Raw genomic sequence first — 20,032 nt, forward strand, 5'->3', positions numbered from 1 at the left:
ACCTAGCATCTCCCCTCTGTATTTAAATGAGCCCCCATGGGATAATTTTTACTTTTGGACTCTGGATTTGGGATATAGTATTTGGGAAGTGGGTCTAAAATTCATTACTTATGATTACCCAAGAGGGGACAATTTAAACGAGGTGTCTCAGCCTTAGAGGCTTTGACAAATAGGACCTGACCGTCACCCACTCACTCCCACCTACCAATTCACCCTCTGTCTCTGTTAGGAGAAGGTTGTCTTTGTTCATCTTAGAAAGTGTGGTAACTACACAGAATATGACAAAATAATGTGCGATTACTTTATGTGAAGCCTACAACAGGAGCTGGGCAGTTGGGTGTTCTTCACAGCTGCATGGCTTCACCAGGGTCATCTTTGTTTATTTCCAAGGGGGTCTGGGAGGGAAGAAAAAGCATATGTCAGAAGACTCTAGCATTGCTAGGCTAGGCTGTAGGGCTGAGGCAGGTGCCAAGAACTGAAAGAGGAGGCTGCCTCATCCTGTTACCCAAAGCATTTTATGCCTGCTACCAAAAAGTGCCCAGCACAGCGGGAACTGACAGTGCAGAGATGTCTGCCACCAGAACCCCACCTGGGGTTGGTGGGCTGATGTAGGAAACAACATTGAAGACTAAACATTTTTTTTAAATGCCCTTTTTTAAAGATTTTATTTATTAAGTATACAGTGTTCTGCCAGAAGAGGCACCAGATCCCATTATAGATGGCTGTGAACCACCATGTGGTTGCTGGGAATTGAACTCAGGACCTCTGGAAGAACAGCCAGTGCTCTTAACCTCTGAGCCATCTCTCCAGCCCCAGAGACATTTTTAAACATTTTGTCTGCATCGCAGACATTAGCTTTGAACTGCCAATCTTTTAAAAAATAAAGTATGTGTACGAAAACACCTGAGAAACTGAGGTGTAGTTCACATGGTAGGTACCCACATGCAGGAGGCCCTGGCTCTCACCCACAGTACTACATAAGCTCAGCAGTCAGGAGGTGGAGACGGAAGGACCAAGGCAATCTTGGCTGTATTGCTAGCTCCAGACCATCCTAGGCTGAGTGAGACATCTGCTCTTTAGAAGTACATTCTAGGAACCTGGAAATCTCCCCGTTCTAAGCAGAGTGGCTAACAGTACAAGCAGGCACGTCCCAACAACTTTTCCTCAAATATTAAAGAGAATGTTTCTAAAGTTATTCGGACTAGATTTTCATGCTTTCCGTGTTAATGCTAGGGACTGTTTAACAGTAGAGAAGTCAAAGGTACACTTACCCCTCCTGGGGGATATTTATATCCCTTCCACATCGTTCCTGCAATGAGAACCATCCATAAGACTACGATCATCGTGGGCCTTCTTGGCTGCTGCGGGCGGGGAGCGGTTGCTGGAAGGCCCGGTTCTATTCGCAGGATCCTGGGACTCTGTCTGGCTTCATTCCAGACCAGATGGTGGCTGGCCCGGCATGGCAGTTCCTGACTCTTGAACTTTGTGGTCTGTCTAAACTAAAATGGCCATTTTGGGAGGTAAAGCTCAGGCACCAATTATGACATCAGTCCCTGTGACACCGGGCCTCCAGGGTGAGAGCGTCAATAGGTTGGCCAGGACAGGTACTTTAGGATGAAAGAAACCTTAGAAGGGAGCTATTCTCAGACCTCTGTTTAGAACCTTAATAAGCCATTACATAACATACACATTGGCTTAAACGAATCAAAGGCAGAAAAAGACTTCTGTAACAAAAGCCACTGAACTTATTAGGGGAATGAATAAACTAGGTAGACAACAGCTTTATTTATTTATAAGGCTATTATTAAGCCACCTAAAGAAGTCTCATATTTTGTAAAATGGCAATCCAGCCCTCATGCCAGCTAAATCTCCTAGTACCTCCCTGGGAAAGGAACAGAAGGAAGATATCGGCTGCTTACGGCGCTCCTTCACAAGCACAAAATGACTTCTGTGGCTTAGAGTCACCTTCTGTGGCAGTGACTTGACTGAACAACTGTCACTTCTCTCACACCCAAACAGTGTGGTCGCTTTGAACCAGTGGGTTGAGGGAGAACAGAAGGCCAGCTATCGTCTCCTGCTCTTACTGTACTTGGGGCTAGGGCTACCATCCCTTGCCTTCTGGAGTAGTTTTCCCCACAAATCCTTCTGCTCTCGAGTCAGCAAATTAAGACTACCAAGAGAAGCCACATGGTGGTGGCACATGCCTGTAATCCCAGCACTCACTAGGCAGAGGCAGGTCTCTGTGAGTTCAAGGCCAGCCTGGTCTACAAAGTCAGTTCCAGGACAACCAGGGCTACAGAGCAACTGTCTTCGCAAACAAAAAGACTACCAAGAGTCAACTTCCTCTAGCAATGCTAACTCCTCTGAAATGGGTGAACTGGCAGAAGTCCAGGAGAGGGCCTCCAGAAAGGGGGTCTCCCTGTTTGCAGTGGAAGGAGTGTGAGGTGTTTGGAGGTTCAGTTTGCACCCCCACAACGAGCTGCTTGTGTGTACCCAAGGCCACCATCATCTATAAATGCTTGCTAATAGGGTCTCATTTCACTTCGTCAAATCTGTAGTTTACTAATTATCAGGGTTTGCATTGGAGACCTTACATGGATTCCCAAATGTGATATTCACAAAAAATAGTAAAAGGCCGAAATATTTCCCATTGTGCCAATGAATGAACTGATGTTCAGAGGATTTAAACCTCCCCAGTTCATGCAGTAAGTTGCAAAGTTGGGTCTTGATCTCAGGTTTCTGTTAACTCCAGCTTCCCAGTTCTCTAGAAGGGGCATTAGAAGTACTCGTCTGGAAATGGTCCATACAAGGACTCCTGACAACCGTGTGACAACGTCAATGGAAAGAAAGCATGAACTTTTTTATTAATGGCCATATTAAGAGTGGGCTTATGCCTCCAAAATGTCTCAGTGCCCAAGCTCAGGTGTGCAATGTTTTTAAAGATAAAAGCCACAGTGACATCAGTGGGGGGTGGTCACAGCCGTGAAGGATTTGGAGTGACCTAGTAACATCTGTTCTCTTGCAAAACTCGGCATGTTTTCAAGATACCACATGGCATTAGCTTTGACTTACGCTTCCTTTCAGTTATTTTAGCTTTGTGTTTGAGCGTGGACAAACATTAATGATTCTAGTTAATATGTCTGGGCCGTGGTCAGGGTGTTGCCAGATACGGCTGTTATGAAGGGGTAGAAGGCTGAGAAGTGTCTAAGCGTGCACAAAATGAGATGGCAGTGCCTCAGTCATTTCAGTCTGAGCCGTGCGTGGTGGCCCATGACTGCAACCCCAGCACTCAGGAGGCAGAGGCAGGGGGATCTCTGTGTTCGAGCGTGAGGTCAGCCTGGTTTCCTTAGTGGGCTCCTGGGGTACACAGTGAGTCCTTATCTCAAAAAAGAAGAGAAAACAGGATCTATTTAGGAAGAGAAAGGAGATGAGGGAGGAAAACGAGAATAGAGAAGAGGGGTACTGAGATCAAAGTCGGCTATACACATGGATATACATGGATATACCCTTTTAATATATGTATGTAGGATAAAATATATAATTAACATACGCTAGTATAATATAGTGTTTGTGAAATAATGGACTAAGACATGGAATTTGCTCAGAAGGAACCCTGGGAGGCATGGTTAATTACAGACAGCTGGTTCTCAGCCTACTTTCCCCAGCAGTACCCCCCCCTCCAGTCCTCTCCCCTAATACACATCTAAAGCCATCCCCTCCACAGTTGGCCTGTTTCCGGGAAGGGTGTTGGACATTCTATGGACAGGGACCCAGCCCGACAGACCTGATCTCACAGCAGCAGCTGCAGCTCATCCTCCAAAGCTTGGCTTCTTCGCCGTGCCTTGGTCTCCCAAACAGGCAACCCCTCTTTCCACTTTAGACTCGGAGGCTGAGTCATAAAAGAAAATTAGAGGTAGACGGTAGACACAGCCCCACTCATTGACCCCATGGAAAGTCAGTGTTTCTGTGTGGTGAACGGAGGAGCCGGTTCGGGAATGCCTCATCCCATTGTCCCTAATAGAAACTCCTCATCTCCTTGGCTTGAAACTCTGAAGTTAGGCATTGTGACCAGCAGAACTGTTTAAAAAAAAATGTCAGAATGCCTGGATACAAGTGACATTATCAAAGCAGGTGGAGGGGCATTAAACCCTCCAAAAAAAGGTGCCCCAAAGGGATGAGATGTTCCTGTCACATACTGACTTCCAGTTGGTAAAAACCTCAACGACTTTCCCCGTTTGGTCAGAAATCCCAGACGGGAGCATAAAGCCAAGCCCGGAGTAGCTGGGATGCAAGGCTGGTGCTTACCATCACCTCTGGAAATGTCCCCATGTAGGATGCAAGCCCAACAAAAAGCATCCAGCCCAGCACGATCATCACCAAAAGAAAATAATTTCTGAGCTACAATCACACAGTGAGAGACTGTTCGCCAAGATCTTGGCAAAGGCGCGAACTCATGAAACCTTCAGCTGATAGACGTGTCACACGCTCGTTCCATTCCTTGATTCCAAAGGATCTGAGACTCTCTGAAGTTGGAGTCTGGGAAGGCATTGTGACATCACTGGTCATGTGGCTTGGGTTTGACATGCTAGCGATACTTCCCCCAGACAGTACCCCAGCCCTGTAAGTTCTTCGTGTACTTTCCTGTATAACACTGCCACAAGGTAGGTACCATCCCTATAACCCCATTTCACTAGTGAGAAAAATCAAAAGTTCAGAAAGCCCAGATGCCTTCCACTAGGGGGCACCAGGGCACACACTAACGTGAGAACAGGTTTGAAAGGGCGTGCCACTACAACAGCTGACAACGAAACAAACTGGGGTCTAGGGAAGGGACACATCTATTTTGTTTTATTTTACTTTATTCTGAGACAGGGTCTCACGTATTCCAGGCTGGCCTCAAACTTGCTATTTAGCCAACACTGTCCTTGGACCCCTAATCCATCTCTTCCATCTACTTCTATTTTGTGCTTACAGGACCTCTCTTCCTATCTTTAAGATGGGATCCCTTTAAGAGGAGGGATACTCCCCCAAATCACTTGGTACTTACATTCTTCACCCATGGTCAGTTCTCCACTGGTCCTCTTTTTTGGTTATCAAAAGCCAGAGGAATCCCTGGCCTTTTCTCAAAAAAGCCTCCAGTTGACACAACCGTTCTCTTCCCAAGTGTCCTGTGGTCGATTTCCTTTTATGATCAAACTTCCTAGATGAGTGTCCCACACCCAAGTCCCCCCTTTACAGTCTACACCTTTCCCCATGTGTCCCGTTCTGATCTAGTCCCTAGTTTGGAATGTAGATTCTCTCTCAGACACCATCGAAGACCTCACTTTTGACAAGTAGAGCAACACATTTTGTTATGTCTGACCGTCACGCACCCGTGTTCTTCTACATACATGCAACTCCATATGTATAAATGGTCTTCTTGTGTCGTTCTGCTAAAGATGACCATACTTCGTGCATGACTGAAAAACTTGCTCCTCCCCCCCAAACAAGACACCCAAGTCATTAAAATGAGTCTTACAAACCACATGTGGTACATGCAATCCCCCAGCACTAGGGAGGTTAAGGCAGGATGATTGATGAGTTTAAACCAGCATGGTTACTTAGTAAATTTCCTTCCAGTCAGAGCTCCCTAGCAAGACCATCTCAAAATAAACAAAACCTACACTTTAAAAAAAAACAACAACAACAACAACAACAAAAAAAAAACCCCACAGTTTTGTTTAGCTCTGGTTGCCCTGAAACTCACAGAGATCCGTCTGCCTATGCCTTCTGAGTTCTGGGATTAAAGGCACGCATTATCATGTCTAGCTTTCTAGTCTAGCTTTCTTCTTTTTGTTTTTATTTTTCTTCTTTTGTTTTGCTTTATTGAGACAAGGTTTCTCTGCGTGCCCTGGCTGTCCTGGAACTCACTCAGTAGATTAGACTGGCTTTTAACTCCAGAGATCTGCCTGCCTCTGCCTCCCAAGTGCTGGGATTAAAGGCATGCACCACCACCACCCAGCGTTTTTCTTTTATTTTTCTTAATGAGAATTCTTACTGAAGTATAATCTACGTATGATAAAACTTATTCTTCCTTTTTAGTGTAGAGGAAAAACCTGCGACTGAGTGAATGACTGGAAGCATCACTCCAGCCCCTGGCCTGAGAGTTGCGTTGGTCTGGACTCCAACTCCCAGCCTGCCAAGCCTTCACTCCTCCCCAGGGAGGGTCAGGACCACTCCCACAGCTTTTTAGGCGGAGGGGGGGGGTGTAAATTACTTGGTCTCTAGGGTGTGTGTGGGCTCCTCTTCTTGCCATGCTGTCCTCGTCCACCTGAGAGTGCTGCATTTATTAAACATGGGCATTTTAATTTGGTCTAATCTGATTAATTGGAGTTATTTGCGTCGGTGGAGTAGCTTTTCTTTCTTTTTTTTTTTTTTGGTTTTTCGAGACAGGATTTCTCTGTAGCTTTATTATTTTTTTTTCTTTTGGTTTGTTTTCAAGACAGGGTTTCTCTGTAGCTGTGAAGCCTGTCCTGGAATTAGCTCTTGTAGACCAGGCTGGCCTCGAACTCACAAAGATCCTCCTGCCTCTGCCTCCCGAGTGCTGGGATTAAAGGCGTGCGCCACCACCACCCGGCCTGGAGCAGCTTTTCTTAAGATTAAACCAAACACTGAGTTTTGAAAAATACCCACCACCATCAAAAAGGAAGTGTTTCTGGGCACCTCTAAGAACTGTGCCCTCAGCCGCTGGGTTCTCGAGACCAACCATTTGTGCATTTTTGTATTTTCTTTTTTAACTTTTATATTCTATTCTACTTAATGTGCATGACTTTTTGTCTACATGTCTGTCTATATACCACTTGAATGCCTGGTGTCTACAAAGGCTGGCAGAAAGCTTTGCGCCCCCTGTAACTGCATTTACAGACAGTTGTGAACACCATATTGGTGCTAGAAATTGAACTTTTTTGTTTGTTTGGTTTTTATTTTTCTATGTATGTATGTATGTATTTCTTTATTTTGAGACAAGGTTTCTCTGTACAGTCTTGGCTTTCCAGGAACTCCCTCTATAGACCAGGCTGGCCTCAAACTCACAGAGATCCACCTGCCTCTGCTCCCCAAGTGCTGGGATTACCGGCATTTGCCACCACCTTTATTATTATATCTTTCATTTTCTCCAGATAATTTTTATGTTTTATTTTTCTTTATGTTATTTGTATGTCGCAAATATTTCAGCCTGGGTGTGTGGGTTTACACGGGTCTGAGAAATGAAAACTCAGAGACATTGAGAAAGAATTTAGCCTTTGCAACTGCAGGGGTTCAGTCTCGGTGAACTGAAGCACCTTTCCTTCTCTCAGCATCTTTTTTTTTTCTATATTTACACTTTAGCTAGTACATTCTCATATCTCAAAACTAATAGAAACTTCCAACAATGCAATGCCAGGTGCAAATACCTGATTCATGAGGTACCAAGGTTTTCCGGTTTCCTCTAAATCAAGTTTTGCATAGGTTTTGTGTCCATGGGAAACTCTCAGTCAAGATTCACAGGGGCAACAAGAGGTATTTGTAACACAAAGGAAGGCCTAGGGGCTGTGTCAGATGTAACCCAGTGGGGTTCTGTGGCTAGTGGAGGTTGCTTGCTATCCCTCTGGTGCCAGACCAGCAGGACATTATACCACACACGTGTGGGTGTTTTGCCTGTTTGTATGTCTGTATGTCTGTGCACCCTTGCATGCAGTGCCTGTGGAGGCCAGGTAAGGACATGTGATCTGGGGAACTCGAGTGTCAGAGGGTTGTGAGCGCTGGAAATCCACCATCTTGTTTTTGAGGCAGTTCTCTCACTGCGTTCCCAGAGCTCCAAGAACCCATCTGCTTCCACCTCCCCGGTACTGGTATTACAAGATCAAATTGGCAAGCCTGGCTGTTTGAAGTGGGGTTCTAGGGAATAAAGCCGGTTTCTTAGTGCTTGTTCAGCAAGCACTTAGCTGACTGGACTCTCCCCAGCCTCCACTCTTGAGTGCTTTCATTTCTGTAAGACAGGCCCCTTTGCCCCCCCCACTCCAAAAACAGGGTCCCACTGTGGCTGACCTGAAACTCACAGAAATCTTCCTGCCTCTGCCTCCTGAATGCAGGGATTAAAGACATGCACCACTATGTCCAATTTGTAAAACAGACTTAAAAGTGGGGTTTGGGGATCAAAAGCATGTCAGATTACTGGGGCTGGAGAGACGACTCGGCACTGGCTGCCCTTCCAGAAGACCTGGGTTTGATTCCTAACATTCACTGTAACTAATTCATTGCTTTCATCTCTGCAATGTTAGTAGTCTATGGGATGTCTCCGTCCAACAGAAGAATGAACTGATCTAGCTCAGAGCCATAGGGCAAATCCTGTCAATACTGAGCTTAGTTATATAATAAACAACTCTGTGTGTGTGTGTGTGTAGAAGGCCGCAGCCACATCCTCCATCATCAAGATGGCGCTGACATCCGGCTTCACCGCCAGGTGAACGCACATGTGCTCGGAATTTCCCACTGAGTCCCCGCCTACTCCCGAGGCATTCACCTGGGATTATGGACAATTGACCAATCCAAGAGTGACACGTCCGAAGCAGGGTCTGTTTCCTTTATAAGAGATGGGTTCCATCTTATCTGGGTCTCCGCCATGTTGGCTGATGCCCGCTCTCCCAAGGGGCATTAAAGCTTTACTGCAGAAGTATCCTATGTGTCCCGCGTGGTTCTTGCGGGCGAGACGGTAGCGCGGGACATGTGTGTGTGTGTGTGTGTGTGTATCAAGATGCATATATGTCATATGTCAGGGATTGCTGTTTTCTTTCTCAGGCCATTAGTAAGAAAGAGATACACCTGCCTCTGCCTCCTGAGTGCTGGGATTAAAGGCATGCAACACTACCACCCAGCTTTGACTTTTTTTTTTTAAGGATCTGCTACCCAGCTCCCAAATAAATCACACACAGAGGTTTATTCTTAGTTATGAATGTGTGGTCTAAGCTTGGCTTGTTTCTTGCCAGCTTTTCTTAACTTTTTAAAATTGTTCTGACTACCTTTTGCCTCTGGGCTTTTATCTTTCTCTATTTCTGTATACCTTTCTTTCCTTCTTATGCCGTGACTGGCTGGGTGGCTGACCTGAGATCCTCCTCTCCTTGTTCTCTGCTCCTCATTCTCTCTCCTTCCCAGACTCCTCCTTCAGTTTATCCTCTCTGCCTGCTAGCCCTGCCTATCCTTACTCCTGCCTCACTTTTGGCCATTCATCTCTTTATTAGAACCATCAGGTGTTCTAGACAGGCACAGTAACACAACTTCACAGCATAAACAAAAGTCACATACCTGAGAATAATATTCCCCAACATATGTGTGTCTGTGCTCATGAGTGCAGGTGTCCTGGGAGGCCAGATGTGTCCCACAGGCCTGGAGCCAGAGTTACAATTAACTGCCGAGTTATCTCTCCAGCCTCAGGAATTGGCATTTCCAGCAAGTTACTGTGAGTACACTATATCAGAAACAAAGATGGATTTTGCTAGCTATGAAGCTGAAGGAACCTCAGCCCCAGGACTCTACCTCAGGTGCAGCAGGGATTTTGACTCCTGCCGCACAAAAAGACTTTCAGGAGAAGTTAGAATAAAAAAGGCAGTTTATTAGGCAAAAATACAAACCACAAAATGATGTGGTTTAAGGAGGGTGGTCTATAAGACTAATTCTTAAATATGGTGGTATGATTTCCTCATAGGATTCTTCTATGGTAAGTGATATTATAAGGGGATTTATGAGGTGTAATGTGTAGGCATGGATCAAAAGAATGAAAGCCATTTTGCTATGTATAGGTTTCACAAGGTTGATGTGTTACTAGCCATTTTAATAATCCTGTGACACTTTCAGGAAAAACAACTTCATTTCTGTGTAGTTGATTTTCTGGCCCATGGGGGCCAGAAGAAGGCAACGGGGTCATAGACGGTTGGCATGTGGGTGCTGAAATCGAATTCATGTCCTCTGGAGGAGCCCCAAGGGCTCTTGTCAAAATTCTTGACTCTTAGTAGAACTTAATCAGATCCAGATAAATGAGGGGACTTTTCCCCTTACCCACGTCGTCTTGGCCTTTCGGTCTTTTTTATCATCGGCCTCACTAGCTCAGTTATCTGACGAGACTCCACTAGATTTCTCCCCATCTACCCCTATCTACTCCTAAACTTTGATTTTGAACATCCAAATCCAGCTACAGTTTTTGGTTTTGATCGTCCGTCCCCTCCGCGCCTCACCGCTCGCATTCTGGGCTGAAATCAAGTCTTCCTGGAATTTGCTTGCACCTGTTTGCTCATGAGTTCTTCCTAGCTAAGTTTCCCACAGCAAGCCGAAATGTTTTTCCGCCTGGCAGGGCGCTGCGGTCTCCGGAGCTCCGGGTTGTTTTCCATCTCCGGCTTTTGGGCTCAGAACCCGCCGGAGTCGGCTGACTGGAAGGAGGGCTCGGGGTTCCGGTGAACGCCCGGCTCCGAGCACCGCCCAGGCGTGCGTCCTGCGGGAATCGGCCAACTGGAGGTGGGGGGGGGGGGGGGGAACCGTCCTCTGCGAACGTTTGGGCCTCGGCGGCCTCCGTCCGCAGCAGGTTCGGGAGTAGGCGCGTCTGGTGCTGCAGAGGACCGCGACTCTGCCGGCCATGGAGTTCGACTGTGAGGCCGTGAGGCGGCTGCTGGGCAAGGTGCGGGCGGGCGGGCGGCGGGCCGGGCGGGACCCAGCGTCCTCCTCATCTCGCGCTGCCCCAGCTCACACCCTTCCTCGACGCCCCCCAACCCTCACCCATCTCCTTTTTTTCCCCCCAAAATCGTTGTGTTGCTTTGACACATCGACTCATGCTGTTGCCCAGGCTGGCTGGCTGGCTGGGAAGTTGTAGCAGTCCCCCTGCCTCAGCCTTCGGGAGTGGGGTCAAAGGCTGGCGGCCTCTCTTCCCCAATGAATGAGTCACTCCCTGCAGGTGACTGCTTGGGAAAGTCCCGATTATCACACTGTGGAGGCGATCGATTCTGCGCAGTGCTTCCTTCTGGACAGTCACTGACTGTGCTCTTGTTTCTGTATTGCGCTCACCTAGACTGTGGCCACAGCGTGGACGCCCACGGCAGACAGCGTGACTGTAGAAAGGTGGAGGGCTCCCCCACCGTCAGATCTCACCTGCATCCCGGAGGCCGGATGCTCAGCATTCCTGATTCCTGCCCACGGGCAGCCAGAGCCCTCTCGGTCAGAAGTTAGTTACTTTGTTAGTGGTCCTGAAAGTTCAGATTTCCGTTTGGTTTTCTTGGACGTGCGGGTGTCTCTTTGTTGGGACACTCTTTACACCTGTTAGAGTTTTCAAGCCGGGCGGTGGTGGGGCACACCTTTAATTTTCAGAGATAGAGGCAGGCAGATCTCTGTGAGTTCGAGGCCAGCCTGGACTACAGGACAGGCTCCAAAGCTACAGAAAAACTCTGTCTCGGAAAAAAACAAAACAAAAACAAAAACCCAAAAAACTTTGGTTTCCTAATTACAATACTCTATTCCCTGATAAAAAAACATAAGTTTAAGGTGAATGTTATTAATTTTTACATGTTGCCAATGTAGCCAATGAGTGTGTGTGTGTGTGTGTGTGTGTGTGTGTGTTGGTAGGGATTGAACCTAAGGCCTTGTGCATACTAGGAAGGCACTCTACCACTATATTCTACAACATTCCTTTTTTATTTTTTATTTATTTATTTTTTTGTTTTGTTTAAGGGAACAGGGTTTCTCCTTAGCTTTGGAGCCTGTCCTGAAGCTAACCAGGCTGGCTTCGAACTCACAGAAAGCCCCCTGCCTCTGCCTCCTGAGTGCTGGAATTAAAGGTGTGTGCCACCACCGGGGGCTCATTCCTTTTTTTTTTTTAAAGATTTCTTTATTATGTATACATACACCATAAGAGGACACCAAATCTCATTACAGATGGTTGTGAGCCACCATGTGGATGCTGGGAATTGAACTTAGGACCTCTGGAAGAGAAGCCAGTGCTCAATGCTCTTAACCTCTGAGCCATCTCTCCAGCTCCTCATTCCTTTTTTTTTAAAAGGTTTTATTTTTATTTATGCTTATGTGTATGTGTGTGCTTGTATATACTACTTGCTGTATGTGGGTGCCTGTAGAAGGCCGAAAGAGGGTGTCAGAACCCCTGGTAATGAAGTATAGGAGGTTTGGGCTATTTAATGTGGGTGCTAGGAACTGAAGCCCAGGCCTTATGGAAGATTGTCAAATACTTTTGATCATCTCGCCAGTCTGTATACCTGTTTGTTTTGGTTTTTGACAGGGTTTCATCATGTAACCCAGGCTGTCCTGGAACTCTTTATGTAAACTAAGCTGGCTCAAACTCACCATGATCTTCCTGCTCTGCCTCCCAAGTGCTAGGATCGAAGGCAGGTGTACACCAACACACCTGACTTGAGCATCTCTGTTTTGTAATAAGCTATATCATCTTCCCCATAGCAGTGCAGATAGGTATGGGGGAGTTTCCAGCACTTACTATTGTCTCATTTTGACTATGGCTTGTATCTTGATTATGTGGTGATTTCACCAACCTCTTTTGTTCATTTTCAAGATTATTTTGACTGTTCTAAGATAGCTGTTCTGTGTTAGTTGAAGTTTGTAGTGGAGGTGTGTGTGTGTGTTTCAGACAGAAACTAGGCCTCCTGGAGATCATAAGCAAATGCTTTATCATTCAGCTACACCTCTAGCCCAATTTTCAGACTTTTATTTAAAAACTCCGTTGGCTGGGCAGTGGTCGTGCACGTTTTTAATCCCAGCACTCGGGGAGGCAGAGGCAGGAGGATCTCTGTGAGTTTGAAGCCATTCTGGTCTACAAAGTGAGCTCCAGGATAACCAGAGCTGTTAACACGTAGAAACCCTGTCTCAAAACAAAACACACACACACACACACACACACACACACAACTAAACAAAAACAAACAAAAAAAAACCCCAAGCAGACAAAAAGCTCAGCTTAAGTTTCACTCGGGAATTTTGCTGAATCTTTTGGGAATATTACTATCTTGATGTTTTAGATCTACAAACACAGGATATCTTCCCATTTAAACAGCTTTCCATTTTACTTCTTCCCAGTGTTAAGTTTTCAACATCACTTTTGTACCTTTTTCTTCCTTTCACTTAATCCTCGTCGCATGTCTAGGGAGTGGGTATTATTTCTCTTTGCAGGGAAGAAAATGAGTTGAAAGACATGCTGTCTGCAGGGCCACAAAGAAAGGCAGTGAGAGGCAGTTCATCTACTTGTAGCAAACTCTTGCTGGTATTTCGTGTCCCCTTGAAACCCAGGATACAGGACTAGAGGTGGGAGCGAAAGCCAAGATGTCTCTGGTGACATTCAGAAGAGCGTTGGGGACGGACAGCTTGGTTAGACAGTGTTATAATCATCACATCCTTGACTTGGTCCTGAATGGTGGCAGGAAGGAACCAACTCCTGCAAACTACATTAAATCAATACATTAAAATGCAATTACGCTCTATTTGTTAAAGTAGATGTTCAATAGCGATGAGTGGTGAATCCTGTACTGTCAGCCTGGGCTGTCCCATCGGTTTCCGGGGTATTTGGAGACATATAGACTTAACTAGTCAAGGCATAGGTCGTGGGTTAAGCTTGGGGTTTACTACTTTACGTGGTGTCTGACTTAGAAAATTTCATGGATTCTCTAGATTTTATTTTATAAAATAGAGCCGCTGTAAACTCTGCTTACTCCTTAGCACCATGGTTTAAAAGAGCAGATCGGAAAGACTTGGTGATGGACACCTACATCCCTAACCTTTGGGCGGCTGAGACAGGGAGACGGCCAGCTTGAGGCCAGCCTGAACTCTAAAGAGAGCCTGTCTCAGATTAATAATGAGCCAAATACTGGCGACACCCGCACTGGTAAAGCCCTGCTCTGGGCCTGGCATCCAGCAGGCGTTAGTCTTGTTCACAGTTTTATTTTCATTCCTTTCTTGTTCCTCTCATTTCAGTACAAGTTCAGGGATCTGACTGTGGAAGAGCTGAAGAATGTGAACATGTTTTTCCCGCACTTCAGATATTCCATGGACACCTACGGTACGAGTAGCATCCTCTAGTCCTTGCTGCCTTGTTTGGATTACCGATTATTTGATCTGAAGAGCTTCCAAATTATGTTTCTTTTCTTTTTTAGTCTCAAAACTTGCCGTGTAGCCAGGGATAACCTTGAACTTCTGATCCCCAACCTCCATCTCCTGAGTGTTGGGATTATGGGCAGGCACCTTCACACCATTTTCTTTGATGATGGAGGTTGAAGCCAGGGCTTCATGAATACTGCCCAAATATTCTACCAACTGAGCTATACACCAGCCCTTTTTTGGTTTTGAAGCAGGATCAGTGTGTACCCCTGGCTAAGCTGACTTTGAGCTCATGGCAGTTCCGTCTCTACCTCTCAAGTGCTGGAGTTACAAGTGTAGGGCACCATGCCTGGAAAGGAACATGCCTCTTAAGCGGGGAAGGTGGGCTTGAACTTGGATTTCAGCGTCCAAGTTTTATGTTTTTACACCTCTTTCTTACTTCTTTATTTTTGCATAATCTGTATGTGCAGTCACACACATTGATTGCTGTTCTCTCTTCTTCTCACTGACATTTTGGAACTTTTTCTTCTAGTTTTCAAAGACACTTCCCAGAAAGACCTGCTGAACTTCACTGGTACAATTCCTGTGATGTATCAGGGTAAGTCCAGAAGCTGAGAGAATGTGGGACTTCTCAGCTCAATTCCTTAGTGCACACCACTGTTTTTACATACTCCTGAAGTTTGTCTGGACAGGACCTTACCAGATCTGGCGGGATCCTGTATAAGTCAAAGAAGGCCTAAATCAATGCTAATTCTGTTTAACATATACATGTTGAATACTGTCCACTAGGCTGGTGGAGTCTGAAGACAGAAGAGAACATGACAGATGTGACATGCACTGGGAAGAGCATCTGGTCAAAAGTTTAGTTTTCACTTAACATTGGATTTAGCTTTGGTCTTCATGGCAACCAAGACAGGCACTGATTCTTGGAAGGTGTGACCTACGTGTTTAAATCGGAAGAGCATGCAGTCTTGTCTCTCTTCCTCCAAAGTGGTTTGTTTTGTGGTAGAGGGTTAAACGAGCCTCAGATGAGCTGAGGAACTCCCAGAGTTGTGTTTAGAGCACCTGGCTGACAGGAAAGTCAGGTAATGAGAAGCCTGCAGGCAGCCAGGAGTGGACTGATAAGATCAGGCCATGAGAACAGCATCCACTGGCCTTACTTGGCCCGAGACTACAAAGAACAAGTCTACCAATAAAAATGTCTACCCTCAAAGTTCCTTTGTCAAGCCCCTGTGTCTGGGCACAGTCCCTATTCCCACAGAGAAATGGCTGTCCCTCCTTATTGTTCTAGATAAAGGACAATCCCCTCTGTTTAGGTTGGTCTCTTATTTTCATGTGGCCTTGATCAATCCTGATCTACCATAATTGCAGTGCTGGCATTTGAACCCAGGGCCTCACCAGGCAGATGATCTGCAGAGTTAGACCCATTTACTTATCTTTGACCTGTTATCATAAGCCTGTGTCTTTTCCTGAAAAGAATTTGGAGCGCTTCTAAAGAATAGTGTTTGTAAAAGACTCATGTACCATTGGGTGTGGGTGTGGGTGGTGGGGGTGTTGTTCAGAACCCTACCCTGCTCTCACTTTTGGAGTGTAGGTGTATGTTGAGTTGTTGAAAATGCAGAGCGTTTCGGCCTTCCCCTCCCTCACTAAGTTCTGGAATCTGCATGGTTTAAGTTTTGTGCAGCCTTCTGCCATGCACTAAAATTTAGGGTCACTAAGAAAAGGTGACTCAGCTTCTCTAAGTTTGGTGTGTCTAGCTCAGCTTATGGTTCATAGTACCTGTAATTACTGAGCTGCTTGAGGGCAAGTATCCGAACTACAGTCGGCTCATTTGTTCTTTTCCGTCTGTTTGTTCTTTCTTATTTATATGACAGACTTATTTGGCAGCTAGTATATTAGGCATAGTACCTGATGCTAGGGATGTAGAAACGAATGAGAGAATCCACAGTAGAAAGGCAGGCTGGGTAAGAAAATGATTTCAGGGTAGAACAAATAGGAAAGTAGAGAGGCGACGGTGTCTCTGTGTGGGACGAGCAAAGGAAACTACCCCAGAAAGATTTTGTGCTCCAAGCTTACATACAGCACATCCTGTTAATTGCTTCTGAACTGAAGAGTTGGCCACTGTTGGTTTTTCTCTGTTATGCTGGTGCTGTAGTGAGACCCTCTTCCAAATATAGAGAAAAGGAAAAGCAGGATGATTTACACCCATCCTTCACATACCGTAGGCTTGGCTACTCTTTCTTCCTTTTATCTCTGTACTTGGGACTGAACGCAGGGCCTCATGCACAGTAGGCAAAACTCTACTGGTGAACTCCATATCAGCCCCTTTTTTATTTTGAGGCAGGGTCTTGATGTTGTCTAGACTGAGTTCAAACTCAGTCTTCGTGGAACCTCCACATCCTGTGGAAGAATTATAAGCTCTTACCACTGTGCCTTGCTGCCTGTTTCTAAAATACCATCTAGCAACATTATACATGCATACGTATGTGTCATGATTGTTTATGTGTCTCAAATAGGTAATACGTACAACATACCTATTCGCTTCTGGATTTTGGATTCTCACCCTTTTGCTCCACCCATTTGCTTCTTGAAGCCAACTGCAAACATGGAAATCTCAGTTGGAAAACATGTGGATGCCAAAGGCAGAATATACTTGCCCTATCTCCAAAACTGGAGCCATGTAAGATCAGATTGGATTTTCTTTAAGTTTTATTTTCTGAATGTCTGTCTTTGATCTTGGTAGTATAAGTAAGCACACTGCATCTTCCTTTCTTATTTATTGTTGTTTTGTTTTTGAGTCAGGGTCTACTATGTAAACTGACCTTGAACTCAGAGAGCTGCTGCTTCTGCTTCCCAAATGCTGCGATTAAAGGCAGGCGCTGCCACACCAGGATAATCTTTCAATTACATTCTTCATGTGATCTTTAGAAAGAATTTGAAATTGAGCTCTCTTGAGTCTTTGACGTTACCGAAACACTGATGACATCAGCCCGTATACCTGCCTTCTCCAGGTCAGGGAGCCAGCTGGTGTTGTGCCTTGTTTTATTCTCATTTGCCACTTGAGGGGACACAGGAAAAGCTACTAGCAAAATACTGGAACTCTGTTTCCTAGTTTCTGCCTGTTAATAATTCTTATGCTATATAATTCTTATGTAGATATGTGTTATATGTAATTTTACCTGTTTTTTAACTATGTGTAAGTTCATCATACTCTATGTAATCTGTAATGTGCTTTGTTTAACTGATTGTATATGCATGCATGTGTGTGCGTGTGTGTGTGTGTGTGTGTGTATGGGTGTATGGAAAAGAGACAGAGGAACCTAGGGCCTGAAGTATGGTAGGCAAAGTGCACGTGTGTGTGTGCGTGTGCATGTGCGTGCGTGCATGTGTGTGTGTGTGTGAAAGAGAGAGAGACATAGGAACCTAGGACTTGAAATATGGTAGGCAAGCATTGTGCTGCTGAGTTTTGTCCGTGTTGGCCTTGGCCAGGCCTTGAGCTGTGACCCTTCTGCCCTTCTCTCTGAAACAGCTGTGATTATGGTTCTGTACTCCAGGCCTTACTAAGGTTTTCATTTTGCAGTGCTAAGGATTGAACCTCAGGCCTTACTCATACCAGACAAACACTATACTGCTCAATCACATCCCAGCCTGGCATTCAGTTACTTTTTTAAAAAAATTCAATTTTATATATTTATTGCACGTGTTTGTATATGTCCATATGCACGCACATGTGACATGGCACACGTGTAGAAGTCAGAGGACAACTTGTGGAAGTCAGTTTTTATCATGTGAGCTGCAGAGGTCAAACTCATGCTGTCAAGCTTAGCAGCAGGTACCTTTACCTGCCAAGTCATCTCGCTGACCCTTTTCTGTCCCTTTGTTTGTTTTTGAGACAGGTCTCACACTGAGCCCGGAGTTCTCTGATGGCTCGACAAACCTGCCATCAAGCTCTAGATATTCCCCTGCTCTGGGTTACAGTCACACACTGTCATATTAGCTTTTAAATGTTGCTGAGGATCTGATCAGGTCCCCATTCTTGCACTGCAGGCATTTTACTGACTGAGCCATTTCCTCAGCCCTGTTTCTTTGTTGAATTACCTACATTGCCATTTTTAAAAACTATCATCAAAATATGTATTGATATCTGTGCCCTCTTTAAGATTTGTTTTATGGGGGCTGGAGAAATGACTCAGCGGTTAAGAGTACTGGCTGCCATTCCAAAGGATCCAGGTTCAATTCCCAGCACCCATGTGGCAGCTCACAAGTGCTTATAACTCCAGTTCCACGGGATCTGACACCCTCACACAAAAAAAATATATAAGCAAAACACCAGAGCACATGAAAATAAATAAATTTAAAAGAACTATTTTATGTATATGAACGTTTACCTGCACATATGTATGTGAATCACATGCGTGCCTGATGCCCATGGAAGCCAGAACTGGGCATCAGATCCCCTGGAACTAGAGTGATAGGCAGTTGGGCGAACCCCAGTCTCCTGAAAGAGCAACCAATATTCTAACTACATTCTAACTGCTGAGCCATTGCTCCAGCCCTTCCTTCTTTCTTTTGTAAGGAAATACACAAGAAATGCATTAGGAAATAGACATAGGGATAAAGTGCTGTGTCCCAGCCTGGCTGGCGGATACATACTATGGCAGCTTTTCTGTAAGCTTGAAATGACTTCAAAAGAAAAAGTTTCAACCCTGTGTGTTCTGCTACAAAATATGTTTATCCTATTTTCCTACATTTGGAAGATGTTGGCTTAGCATTTTTCTGCTTGTATTGTACAGCTATGTGGAATATTTTCCATGAGATTTCCAGGGAAGTTACTTATTGTATGACAGAATTTGTGTGTACTTTTCAGTTAAGAATATTAAAACAAACCAGGCAGTGGTGGTGCACGCCTCTAATCCCAGCACTGGGGAGGCAGAGACAGGCAGATCCTTGTGAGTTTGAGGCCAGCCTAGTCTACAGAGCGAGTTCCAGGACAGCGAAAGCTATGGTGCTATTTACATGTAACCACAGTATGAACAAATATGCAGTATTAAAGCTGCATAAAGTGAGTTATACCATGTAGAGTATTATTATACCATTAAGGCGTCCTTCTGTTTCCATCATGCAAAGTTTCTCATGATTCTCTGATTATTTAAAATTCTGCATAATACTAAAAAATGACATGGGATGGCTGCCATGCATGCTATATAGTAGATGTAGCTTTCAAAGCGTGTACTATTTTTGTTATTGGTGAGGGGTGTAGCCCAGTGTAAAGTACTTGCCTAGCACACACAAGGCTGTGAGTTCAGTTCCCAGCGCTGCTGAAGGAAGGAAACAGGCAGGAGTTGTAGTGAAGACGAAGAGCAGGCTCTTAGCAGTCTGGGGGAGGCAGTATATGCAGGTCTCCAGCTGCGCATTGTTCAGGGATCGCCTGGACTGACTGACAATATAAAACTAGTATTCTTTAGAGAAATAATGTTGTGTAACTGTCCCCTTTGCCTGTATTCTTCAGCCTAAATCTGTCATTGTTGGATTAATTAAAGAAATGATCGCCAAGTTTCAGGAGGAACTTCCTCTTTATTCAGTGCCATCATCCAATGAAGCGCAGCAGGTCGACTTGCTAGCCTATATTGCAAGAATCACTGAAGGTTTGTATTGTCAGTCAGATCACCTATGAGTTAAGAAATTAGAATTTCTCACTAATATTCTGTATTCTTTGCTACTTAAATTCAATAAATAAGTATATGAATATGTATATATGTTTAATAAAAATTCCTCTATATAGTTCCAATTAAAATTTGTTAAAATATAAAAGTGTTACTCGTACATAGACAGATACAATAGTTCCTGCTTTATTCAGAGCCCCTTATAAATTGATTTTCCAGACCTTTATCATTTCATGTTTCTGTAGCTTTGATTTATTAAG

The 20,032-nt window shown here is 44.9% G+C and overlaps 2 protein-coding genes and 1 long non-coding RNA gene across 4 annotated transcripts in view; 2 read left to right on the forward strand and 1 right to left on the reverse strand.

Annotated features, from left to right (window-relative positions):
- Positions 1–287: 287 nt before the first annotated feature.
- On the reverse strand, positions 288–4,527 carry Misfa (mitochondrial sheath formation associated). Its single transcript, XM_048427016.3, has 4 exons — positions 4,306–4,527; positions 3,785–3,889; positions 1,272–1,309; positions 288–395 (listed from the first exon to the last, which is right to left on the reverse strand). The coding sequence occupies exons 1-2, from the start codon at positions 4,372–4,374 to the stop codon at positions 3,791–3,793; spliced, it is 168 nt and encodes a 55-aa protein (XP_048282973.2). The 5' UTR covers positions 4,375–4,527; the 3' UTR covers positions 288–395; positions 1,272–1,309; positions 3,785–3,790.
- On the forward strand, positions 3,668–6,347 carry LOC125395578 (uncharacterized). The gene is made up of 2 exons (XR_007230599.3): positions 3,668–4,661; positions 6,082–6,347. It is a non-coding gene; the product is annotated as an uncharacterized LOC125395578 (long non-coding RNA).
- A 4,221-nt stretch (positions 6,348–10,568) lies between these two features.
- The window catches only part of Uevld (UEV and lactate/malate dehyrogenase domains), a 33,879-nt gene continuing 24,415 nt past the window's right edge, over positions 10,569–20,032 (forward strand). Inside the window, exons 1-5 of one of the 2 annotated variants that reach the window (XM_048427032.3) lie at positions 10,569–10,681; positions 13,987–14,071; positions 14,642–14,707; positions 16,626–16,789; positions 19,619–19,754. In XM_048427032.3, the coding sequence (XP_048282989.3) occupies positions 10,640–10,681; positions 13,987–14,071; positions 14,642–14,707; positions 16,626–16,789; positions 19,619–19,754 (493 nt within the window). In that variant the 5' untranslated portion in view covers positions 10,569–10,639. Of the gene's footprint in view, positions 10,682–11,086; positions 11,215–13,986; positions 14,072–14,641; positions 14,708–16,625; positions 16,790–19,618; positions 19,755–20,032 lie in introns of those variants that run through there. The other variant, XM_048427031.3, reaches the window with a different exon arrangement.

This window comes from Myodes glareolus, chromosome 24 (genome assembly GCF_982192425.1).
Source record: "Myodes glareolus chromosome 24, mMyoGla1.1, whole genome shotgun sequence".
NCBI classification, from domain to species: Eukaryota; Metazoa; Chordata; class Mammalia; order Rodentia; family Cricetidae; genus Myodes; species Myodes glareolus.